This window comes from Mytilus trossulus, chromosome 3, assembly GCF_036588685.1.
Source record: "Mytilus trossulus isolate FHL-02 chromosome 3, PNRI_Mtr1.1.1.hap1, whole genome shotgun sequence".
Taxonomy (NCBI): Eukaryota; Metazoa; Mollusca; class Bivalvia; order Mytilida; family Mytilidae; genus Mytilus; species Mytilus trossulus.
This window is the reverse complement of record NC_086375.1, coordinates 91,034,844-91,047,106: the sequence shown is the minus strand read 5'-3', so window position 1 is coordinate 91,047,106 and position 12,263 is coordinate 91,034,844. Positions and strand designations below refer to the sequence as shown.

The 12,263-nt window shown below is 38.6% G+C and overlaps 1 protein-coding gene across 3 annotated transcripts in view; it reads right to left on the bottom strand.

Moving 5' to 3' along the window:
• Window positions 1–12,263, bottom strand: part of LOC134712822 (BRCA2-interacting transcriptional repressor EMSY-like) — a 40,983-nt gene that overhangs the window by 13,307 nt on the left and 15,413 nt on the right. For all 3 annotated transcript variants that reach the window (XM_063574745.1, XM_063574744.1, XM_063574746.1), the window contains exons 15-17: window positions 9,106–9,262; window positions 621–688; window positions 251–348 (exon numbers count right to left, since the gene is read on the bottom strand). In XM_063574745.1, the coding sequence (XP_063430815.1) occupies window positions 251–348; window positions 621–688; window positions 9,106–9,262 (323 nt within the window). The remainder of the gene's footprint in view (window positions 1–250; window positions 349–620; window positions 689–9,105; window positions 9,263–12,263) is intronic.

The window sequence follows — 12,263 nt, the reverse complement described above, 5'->3', positions numbered from 1 at the left end:
AAGCTGCCATTGCCACACATGATTAAAGTGTAGGTAGAAAGCTGTCATTGCCACACATGATTAAAGTGTAGGTAGAAAGCTGCCACACATGATTAAAGTGTAGGTAGAAAGCTGCCACACATGATTAAAGTGTAGGTAGAAAGCTGCCATTGCCACACACGATTAAAGTGTAGGTAGAAAGCTGCCACACATGATTAAAGTGTAGGTAGAAAGCTGCCACACATGATTAAAGTGTAGGTAGAAAACTGACCTCTGTCTGTTGAGTCTCTCCTTCAGAAGAGTCCATTCTAAGAATAGATACTCCCTCAGCTGTTTTGTCTGGTTGATTTAACATCCTCATTGCTTGTTCTGAAAATGTAAATCATTACTCATTTTTAAATATGATGCATTTTAACTGCAGTTTAAAAAGACGTAAAATGACAATACATGTAGTTCCAGTTGTATAAAAAGTTTTCAAAAATTAAACAAGGATTTTATCTTCTTCATTTTTATATATTCTTAGTGGCTATGAAGAAAAAACACAAGAAAAAATAGTTGCTCTTATACACTTTCAAATTAGATTTTATGAAAAATTATCATATTGACATTTAAATTAACCTTTTTAATTGTAATGATCTTACCTATTGTGTAGTACTGTTGCTGTGATAGCTGGTCCACATTTAACTGACTCAGGTCTATACTGGAAGCCCTGTAATTATATAGGTCCCGTGACTAGTCTGTATTCCAAAGTCCAAATTATGTTACATACAAAAGTTTGAAGTAAGCACAGAAGATTTCAAATTTGTTAATTAAATATAAATAAATACTTCAATGATATGTGATCCCAATCGTGCAAGTGTTACCTTGTGTCAGTCTAGTACTTAACTGGGTACATTTTCATATCACATGATCATGTTCATTATATGCAATTTATTTAACAAAGGACAGCAATCCATAAAATTGAGAAAGGAAATTGGGAATGTATCAATCTCACCAGTGGCCATACAATTTCTTGCCCTTTATTCTGAACTACCTTACAATGCTGACAATTGTTTTTATTTTTTTTAGTTCATTTTTGAATGTGCATAAAATGTTTGCCAATGGTTGTTAATTTAAGCCACTATCAATCAATCAGTCTCCGATACTGTCCAAAGATTTGAGATGCATTTACATTTGACATAAGTTTGTTCAGAACAATTGAAACTTGAAGATTCAGGAGCCTAAATTGTTAATCTGTTATTATTTTGCCCAAGAGCAAATGGCTTGGTTATCTAAGGGGTAGGGGCTTAACCCCTGTACCATAACCTTTGGTTTATCTTGAGAGGTGGAAGGCTGAGAATCAATAATGGCCTGTAAGGCTTGGTTATCTAAGGGCCTTACCTCTGTACCGTAACCTTTGGTTTATCCTGAGAGGTGGAAGGCTGAGAGTCAATAATGGCCTGTAAGGCTTGGTTATCTAAGGGGAAGGGGCCTTACCTCTGTACCGTAACCTTGGGTTTATCCTGAGAGGTGGAAGGGTGAGAATCAATAATGGCCTGTAAGGCTTGGTTATCTAAGGGCCTTACCTTTGTACCGTAACCTTTGGTATATCCTGAGAGGTGGAAGGCTGAGAGTCAATAATGGCCTGTAAGGCTTGGTTATCTAAGGGGCCTCACCTCTGTACCGTAACCTTTGGTTTATCCTGAGAGCTGGAAGGCTGAGAATCAATTATGGCCTGTAAGGCTTGGTTATATATGGAAAAGGGGCCTTACCTCTGTACCTGTTGAGATTATCGCAGGAACATAACGTTCCCACTATTGTACGTTTATTGTCGACGTCGTATTGTCAGTGACGTCGCCTTGGGCGGAAATACGAACTTCTATATAAAATGTAATGGCTGAATAGTTGTTGTTATCGTTGCCTATCATCTATATTTATGGTGCCGTGACCAGGATCTCGTAAAATTGAAATCAGTCCGATCGGGGAACAGAAGCGCTGTTACCAGATTATTCCGAAGATTAGATGAAGCAAAGGAGAATTCGAATTTCGATGAAGAAGAAGTTATAGCAACACTCGGAAAACTAGTGCAAAAACAAACATTGTTTGAGGACTTAAACGAACAAATTCTAAAGTTAACAGAACCGGAAGATGTGGAAAATGCGTAAGTTCATAAAAAATGTCCAAACACCACAGTCCCGTCATATTGATTCACATACAACAACCCACACTTTAAATCCAGAAACTATACCGTTTGTACCAATGCACAACATAGTCAACCCACACAACGCACAGTCGTTTGAGAACCCGTCTGTACAAGCCAGTCATACGTTCAACACACAGCAAAGCACATTTTCGTCAGCTAGTAGTCACCGCCTACCCAAACTTTCGCTTCCAATATTCTCAGGGAACATCTTAGAATGGCAAACTTTCTGGGACTCATATGAGTCGGCCGTACACCTTAACTTGTCACTTACAAATGTACAAAAATTCAATTACTTGAAAGCACAGCTAGAATATGAAGCACTTGATTCTATAGCGGGGTTCGCACTTACAAATGTAAACTATGATGAAGCCGTAAATCTATTAAAAGAGAGGTTGGGTCAACAAGACAAAATCATAAATGCATACATGCAGGCATTATTAGAAATCCCTTCACCCAGAAATAATCTAACAAGCTTACGAAGTTTTTACGATAAAATGGAAAGTGACGTCAGGGGATTAGAAGCTTTAGGTCAGACACAAGAAACATACGGCACTCTACTTGTTCCGATTATTATGAAGAAATTACCCGGGGAAGTCAGACAACAACTCGCGCGAGAACATAGAATACAAACTTGGGTATTACGGGACCTCCGTAGGAGCATTTTAGATGAGATTAATATAATGGACGCAGGACAAGAGTTAGAGTCGACAAACCATTTGCCCACAACATCGTCTTTCTTTGCCGGAGCGAAATCGGCAAAGTCCAAATCTGTCAAGAATATTGAGACAAGACCTTGTGTGTTTTGTCATGAAATACACGCACCTACCCAGTGCAGTAAAATAACCGACACAGAATCCCGTATGATAATAGTAAAACGTGATAAGTTATGCTTTAACTGCCTTGGTAAACACAGAATAAATGATTGTAAATCTAAACACACATGTAGAAATTGTAATAAGAAACACCATACAAGCTTGTGTAATTCACGTCCAACAAACAACATAAAACCAGTGAATGAGGTAAACCATAGAAACGGGAGTAGTAACTCAGCAAATACGAACTTCCTCGCGAATTATAACCAGAGCAGCAACCCGTCAAACCCGCCATCGACAAACGTTCAACTCGTTAATGAACTTCATGATACAGAAGAAGATACTACCATTTTGTATTCTCAATCGACAGAATCGCGATCAAATGTACTTTTGAAAACCGCCGTATCTCAAGTAGGCTCAATCAGCACTTTATCGAAACGAATATTCTATTTGACGAAGGAGCTCAAAGATCGTTTTTAACGCAGGAAGTAGCGAATAAACTTCACTTACAGATAGAGGGAACAGAAATTACACAGTTATCGGCATTTGAAGGTAAAGAGAAAACCGTGAGACACTTAGAAAACACAACAGTCTACCTGAAAACCGATGCAGGACACGTAATGCCAATCAAAGTACTGATAGTACCTTTCATCGCTTTGCCTCTACAGAATCAAATGAGTAACATTGATACGGAATATGAATATTTACGTGGTTTAAAGTTAGCGCACACGACGACAGAGCAAGATTCATTCCAGATATCGTTGCTAGTAGGCGCAGATCACTACTGGGACATTGTAGAAGATCATGTAGTACGTGGAAACGGTCCGACAGCCGTGAAATCTAAGATCGGATATTTGCTTTCAGGACCTACATACGGTAAAGAGTTGAACACGTCGAACGATCACACGCTTAATATTTCACACGTTGCTGTTGAATACAATTCAGAGAAACTTTGGAATTCGGAGTCTATAGGAATCAATAGTAAGGAGATCGAAGAAGATAATACATATATTAAAGCATTCGCTAGGTTAGCATGGAAAGAAAACATTGATGAATTACCTACAAATTCAACCTTTACGAAAAAAAGGACACAAAACGTCACTACAAACCTCATTAAAACCCCAGATATGTTGAATGGGTACGGAGAAATTATACAAGAACAGAAAGGACGGCGATTCAGGAAGAAGGCGACTAAAACAAAAGAAATTTCAAGAAAAGCCAATCCTGATCATCCAGTAAATAGGAAATCGAGCATCACTCGTATCAGAATGGTTAACAACTGCAGAAAAAGGAAAAGATGGAAATGCGAATTCCATATGTTGTTACGTAAATTTCTTAGGACGAGCACAGGGCTAAACTACAAGACAGATCGCAAAATTATATCCGTTGGAAGAACAGACCGAAACGAAAAGCTAGCCTAAAAGCCAGAGAGACCGTGCAGACGTGGATTCACCAGTGATGTCGATGAACATAAACAATTACACGTTTAGTGCAAAGTTGAATTTTATTCTATTTCATGAGAGACTTTAATTGAATTTAATCGCTAAATATAATTTCCGTTTTATATACAAAGAAAAACACAACGCGAGAGACAATTTCAAAGTGATATTGTTTATTGATGGACAGTTATTTATCAGTGAAACGATTTACCAATGGACAATTGAGAATTTTAGAAAATTGTGATAATTTTACTTTTCGCGGCCCCAGTATGTTGAGATTATCGCGGGAACATAACGTTCCCACTATTGTACGTTTATTGTCGACGTCGTATTGTCAGTGACGTCGCCTTGGGCGGAAATACGAACTTATATATAAAATGTAATGGCTGAATAGTTGTTGTTATCGTTGCCTATCATCTATAGTACCGTAACCTTTGGTTTATCCTGAGAGCTGGAAGGCTGAGAATCAATTATGGCCTGTAAGGCTTGGTTATATATGGAAAAGGGGCCTTACCTCTGTACCGTAACCTTTGGTTTATCCTGAGAGGTGGAAGACTGAGAGTCAATAATGGCCTGTAAGGCTTGGTCATCTAAGGGCCTTACCTCTGTAACGTAACCTTTGGTTTATCCTGAGAGGTGGAAGGCTGAGAATCAATAATGGCCTGTAAGGCTTGGTTATCTAAGGGGAAGGGGCCTTACCTCTGTACCGTAACCTTTGGTTTATCCTGAGAGGAGGAAGGCTGAGAATCAATAATGGCCTGTAAGGCTTGGTTATCTAAGGGCCTTACCTCTGTACCGTAACCGTTGGTTTATCCTGAGAGGTCGAAGGCTGAGAGTCAATAATGGCCTGTAAGGCTTGGTTATATAAGGGCCTTACCTCTGTACCGGAACCTTTGGTTTATCCTGAGGTGGAAGGCTGAGAGTCAATAATGGCCTGTAAGGCTTGGTTATCTAAGGGCCTTACCTCTGTACCTGAACCTTTGGTTTATCCTGAGAGGTGGAAGGCTGAGAGTCAATAATGGCCTGTAAGGCTTGGTTATCTAAGGGCCTTACCTCTGTACTGTAACCTTCGGTTTATCCTGAGAGGTGGAAGGCTGATAGTCAATAATGGCCTGTAAGGCTTGGTTATCTAAGGGCCTTACCTCTGTACCGTAACCTTAGGTTTATCCTGAGAGGTGGAAGGCTGAGAGTCAATAATGGCCTGTAAGGCTTGGTTTCTGTGAAAGTACTTTTATTCGTGGGGTACCAATTTTCGTGGTTTTCGTGGATGGCTTTATCCACGAATTTAAGTGTCCAACGAAATAAAACAACCTAGGTTCAAATCAAGACATGTGAAGATCCCGTATAGGTTTGACTACTGATATGATCTAGAGAATGTATTGAATAACGCCAAATCTTAGAACATTTAAATAACAGTCACAGAACAACACCTGCATTCAGGATTATACCCATTTAATCTTTAATAACCTAAACTGTACACTTTTTGATCTTTTTTTAATTCTCATAAAAAATATTTTTGATTGACCAAAGTAAAATGTCCAGTATTGATATGCTAGTATGATAAAGTGTTCAGTTTATATCCTCGTAGTTCTCGTACACATGGGAAATAATAATGTCATGCTGGATTTGATTTTGATAAGAACAATTTGACGTTTATAGCATTTGATTATGTTAGGTGACATGTTTATGGCTTAATTAATTTACCATATTTGATGGTCTTTAATCTGTTGATCACTTTATCTTGTGTTAATTAGTGTTGTCACTACGATTTACACAGGTCAATGTTTACTTTGCAATTTCCTTCAATCCAGACTATTTGTAACATTGGATCGTGTCTAAAGGCTTTATATATTATTTTTTTTAGAAAACTACAATCCACGAATTTAAAAACCCACGAACATGTAAAACTTGCTCAAACCACGAAAATTGATACCCACGAATTAAAATACTTTCACAGTATCTAAGGGGAAGGGGCCTCACCTCTGTACTGTACCCTTAGGTTTATCCTGAGAGGTGGAAGGCTGGGAGTCAATAATGGCCTGTAAGCCTTGGTTATCTAAGGGGCCTCACCTCTGTACCGTAAACTTTGGTTTATCCTGAGAGGTGGAAGGCTGAGAATCAATAATAGCCTGTAAGGCTTGGTTATCTAAGGGGCCTCACCTCTGTACCGTAACCTTTGGTTTATCCTGAGAGCTGGAAGGCTGAGAATCAATTATTGCCTGTAAGTCTTGGTTATCTAAGGGCCTTACCTCTGTACCGTAACCTTTGGTTTATCCTGAGAGGTGGAAGGCTGAGAATCAATAATGGCCTGTAAGGCTTGGTTATCTAAGGGCCTTACCTCTGTACCGTAACCTTTGGTTTATCCTGAGAGGTGGAAGGCTGAGAATCAATGATGGCCTGTAAGGCTTGGTTATATATGGAAAAGGGGCCTTACCTCTGTACCGTAACCTTTGGTTTATCCTGTGAGGTGGAAGGCTGAGAATCAATAATGGCCTGTAAGGCTTGGCTATCTAAGGGCCTTACCTATGTACCGTAACCTTTGGTTTATCCTGAGAGGTGGAAGGCTGAGAATCAATCATGGCCTGTAAGGCTTGGTTATCTAAGGGGAAGGGGCCTTACCTCTGTACTGTAACCATAGGTTTATCCTGAAAGGTGGAAGGCTGAGAATCAATAATGGCCTGTAAGGCTTGGTTATCTAAGGGCCTTACCTCTGTACTGTAACCTTTGGTTTATCCTGAGAGGTGGAAGGCTGAGAATCAATGATGGCCTGTAAGGTTTGGTTATCTAAGGGGAAGGGGCCTCACCTCTGTACCATAACCTTTGGTTTATCCTGAGAGATGGAAGGCTGAGAATCAATAATGGCCTGTAAGGCTTGGTTATCCAAGGGAAAGAGGGCCTTACCTCTGTACAGTATCCTTTGGTTTATCCTGAGAGGTGGAAGGCTGAGAATCAATAATGGCCTGTAAGGCTTGGTTATCTAAGTGGAAGGGGCCTTACCTCTGTACAGTAACCTTTGGTTTATCCTGAGAGGTGGAAGGTTGAGAATCAATAATGGCCTGTAAGGCTTGGTTATATATGGAAAAGGGGCCTAACCTCTGTACCGTAACCTTTGGTTTATCCTGAGAGGTGGAAGGCTGAGAATCAATAATGGCCTGTAAGGCTTGGTTATCTTAGGGGAAGGGGGCCTTACCTCTGTACCGTAACCTTTGCTTTATCTGAGAGGTGGAAGACTGAGAATCAATAATGGCCTGTAAGGCTTGGTTATCTAAGTGGAAGGGGCCTTACCTCTGTACAGTAACCTTTGGTTTATCCTGAGAGGTGGAAGGTTGAGAATCAATAATGGCCTGTAAGGCTTGGTTATCTTAGGGGAAGAGGGCCTTACCTCTGTACCGTAACCTTTGGTTTATCCTGAGAGGTGGAAGGCTGAGAATCAATAATGGCCTGTAAGGCTTGGTTATCTTAGGGGAAAGGGGACTTACCTCTGTACAGTAACCTTTGGTTTATCCTGAGAGGTTGAAGGTTGAGAATCAATATTGGCCTGTAAGGCTTGGTTATCTTAGGGCCTTACCTCTGTACCGTAACCTTTGGTTTATCCTGAGAGGTGAGAGGATGAGAATCAATGATGGCCTGTAAGGCTTGGTTATCTAAGGGGAAGGGGCTTCACCTCTGTACCATAACCTTTGGTTTATCCTGAGAGGTGGAAGGCTGAGAATCAATAATGGCCTGTAAGGCTTGGTTATCCAAGGGAAAGAGGGCCTTACCTCTGTACAGTAACCTTTGGTTTATCCTGAGAGGTGGAAGGTTGAAAATCAATAATGGCCTGTAAGGCTTGGTTATATATGGGGAAGGGGCCTCACCTCTGTACCATAACCTTTGGTTTATCCTGAGAGGTGGAAGGCTGAGAATCAATAATGGCCTGTAAGGCTTGGTTATCCAAGAGAAAGAGGGCCTTACCTCTGTACAGTAACCTTTGGTTTATCCTGAGAGGTGGAAGGTTGAGAATCAATAATGGCCTGTAAGGCTTGGTTATATATGGAAAAGGGGCCTTAACTCTGTACCGTAACGTTTGGTTTATCCTGAGAGGTGGAAGGTTGAGAATCAATAATGGCCTGTAAGGCTTGGTTATCTAAGGGGAAGGGGCCTTACCTTTGTACCGTAACCTTTGGTTTATCCTGAGAGGTGGAAGGCTGAGAATCAATAATGGCCTGTAAGGCTCGCATATCTAAGTGGAAGGGGCCTTACCTCTGTACAGTAACCTTTGGTTTATCCTGAGAGGTGAAATTGAAAATCAATAATGGCCTGTAAGGCTTGGTTATCTAAGGGCCTTACCTCTGTACCGTAACCTTTGGTTTATCCTGAGACGTGGAAGGTTGAGAATCAATAATGGCCTGTAAGGCTTGGTTATTGTTGAGATTATCGCGGGAACATAACGTTCCAACTATTGTAACTATTGTACGTTTATTGTCGACGTCGTATTGTCAGTGACGTCGCCTTGGGCGAAAATACAAACTTCTAAATAAAATGTAATGGCTGAATAGTTGTTGTTATCGTTGCCTGAACTATCATCTATAGTTATCTTAGGGGAAGGGGGCCTTACCTCTGTACCGTAACCTTTGGTTTATCCTGAGAGGTGGAAGGCTGAGAATCAATAATGGCCTGTAAGGCTTGGTTATCTAAGTGGAAGGGGCCTTACCTCTGTACTGTAACCTTTGGTTTATCCTGAGAGGTGGAAGGCTGGGAATCAATAATAGCCTGTAAGGCTTGGTTATCTATTCCCTGACTGGTGTAGGCTTGGTTTCCATCATCATACTCAAACCATTCATTACTAGGAAGAGCTTGACTAGTTACAACTGTAATACAAAAACAAATAATTAGCATATACGTTCTTCTTGGTAATAAATGCCTATGCAAATCTCTGTTTAATCAAAACTATTTATATAATGATTACCAAAGTGGGGAAACCCTGAACGGTTGGGGCAAGTATGGACACAACATTCAAGCTGGATTCAGCTCTAAATTTGGATTGTGATTAAATAGTTGACACAGCATAGGTTTCTGACACAGAATGAATGTGTTCTAATGAACTTAAAATTTTTTTTTGCTCTTAGAGCAATTCACTATGCTGTTGAATATTAATCCTCTCAAAAAAATGTTTGAAGAAATTTTCTTTTTATTTATGAAATTTCAAATGAGAAAAATTGAACCCAATTTTTTAATCACATCCCCCTTTCCCTTATTCCAAAACTAATCTCAATTAAAATATTCTAATGGAGTTTGCAACAATAACTACTCATTTAAATACATCATAAAATATTAAGATGTAAAAAAACAGCTTGTTATCACTGAATGGTAGATTATTTAAATTTATCAGTTGGTAGTAAAAAGTGAATATACATTGTATATTGTATATAACAAAGATTTAAGTTGAATCTGGACAAAGAAAGATAACTCCAATTAAAAAAAAATTCTTGCTATTGCACAATATTGTGCAATAAGATATTTCTTGCTTACTATTCTGGACAAAGAAAGATAACTCTAATTAAAAAAAAAATTGCTATTTCACAATATTGTGCAATTAGATATTTCTTGCCATTGTGCAATACTGTGCAATTGAAAAGACTTGCTATTGCACAATAGTTAATATAATAATTTTAGATCCTGATTTGGACCAACTTGAAAACTGGGCCCATAATAAAAAATCTAAGTACATGTTTAGATTCAGCATATCAAAGAGGCCCAAGAATTCAATTTTTGTTAAAATCAAACTTAGTTTAATTTTGGACCCTTTGGACTTTAATGTAGACCAATTTGAAAACAGGACCAAAAATGAAGAATCTACATACACAGTTAGATTTGGCATATCAAAGAACCCCATTTATTCAATTTTTGATGAAATCAAACAAAGTTTAATTTTGGACCCCGATTTGGACCAACTTGAAAACTGGGCCAATAATCAAGAATCTAAGTACATTTTTAGATTCAACATATCAAAGAACCCAACCAATTCATTTTTTGTCAAAATCAAACTAAGTTTAATTTTGGACCCTTTGGACCTTAATGTAGACCAATTTGAAAACGGGACCGAAAGTTAAGAATCTACATACTCAGTTAGATTCGGCATATCGAAGAACCCCAATTATTCAATTTTGATGAAATCAAACAAAGTTTAATTTTCAACCCTTTGGGCCCCTTTTTCCTAAACTGTTGGGACCAAAACTCCCAAAATCAATACCAACCTTCCTTTTTGGGACCAAAACTCCCAAAATCAATACCAACCTTCCTTTTATGGTCATAAACCTTGTGTTAAAATTTCATAGATTTCTATTCCCTTTTACTAAAGTTAGAGTGCGAAAACTAAAAGTATTCGGACGACGACGACGACGACGCCAACGTGATAGCAATATACGACGAAATTTTTTCAAAATTTGTGGTCGTATAAAAAGCCAATATTTCCTTAAAATTACCAATTCAGGGGCAACCTACTAACCAGTTGTCCAATTCATCTGAAAATTAGAGCACATAGATCTTGACCTGATAAACAATATCAACCCCTACCAGATTTGCTCTAAATGCTTTGGTTTTTGAGTTATAAGCCAAAAACTGCATTTTACCCCTACGTTCAATTTTTAGCCATCGCGGCCATCTTGGTTGATTGGTCGGGTCACCAGACACATTTTTTAAACTAGATACCCCAATGATGATTGTGGCCAAGTTTCATTTTATTTGGCCCAGTAGTTTCAAAGGAGTAGATTTTTGTAAAAGATTACATAGATTTACGAAAAATGGTTAAAAATTGACTATAAAGGGCAATAACTCCTAAACGGGTCAACTGACCTTATTTGTAAATCTTACTTAGCTGAACATTTTTGCTGTTTACAGTTTATCTCTATCCATAATAATATTCAAGATAATATCCAAAAACAGCAAAATTTCCTTAAAATTACCAACAACGGGTTGGCCCATTCATCTTAAAATTTTAGGGCAGATAGATCTTGACCAGATCAACAATTTTACCCCTTGTCAGATTTGCTCTAAATGCTTTGGTTTTTGAGTAATAACCAAAAACTGCATTTAACCTCCATGTTCTATTTTTAGGCGTGGCGGCAATCTTGGTTGGTTGGCTGGGGAAAAAAACACAAATTTTAAACTAGATACCTCAATGATGATTGTGGCCAAGTTTGGATTAATTTGGCCTGGTAGTTTCAGAGGAGAAGATTTTTGTAAAAGATCATGGAGATTTACGAAAAATGGTTAAAAATTGACTATAAAGGACTATAACTCCTAAAGGGGTCAAGTGACCATTTTGGTCATGTTGACTTATTTGTAAATCTTACTTTGCTGAACATTATTGCTGTTTACAGTTTATCTCCATCTATAATAATATTCAAGATAATAACCAAAAACAGTAAAATTTCCTTAAAATTACCAACAATGGGTTGTCTGATTCATCTGAAAATTTCAGGGCAGATAGATCTTGACCTGATAAACAATTTTACCCCATGTCAGATTTGCTCTAAATGCTTTGGTTTTTGAGTTATAAGCCAAAAACTGCATTTTACCCCTATGTTCTATTTTTAGCCATGGCGGCCATCTTGGTTGGTTGGCCGGGTCAAAAAACACAAATTTTAAACTAGATACATCAATGATGATTGTGGCCAAGTTTGGTTAAATTTGGCCCAGTAGTTTCAGAGAAGAAGATTTTTGTAAAAGTTAACGCCGGACGACGGACGCCAGACGCCGGACGCCAAGTGATGATGGGGATATTGGGTCTGCATCAAGAATATCTCATTTTGGACTAAAAATAAAGTACTCATCACTGCCAATTTGCTGACTTCATATGAAGTCAATCTG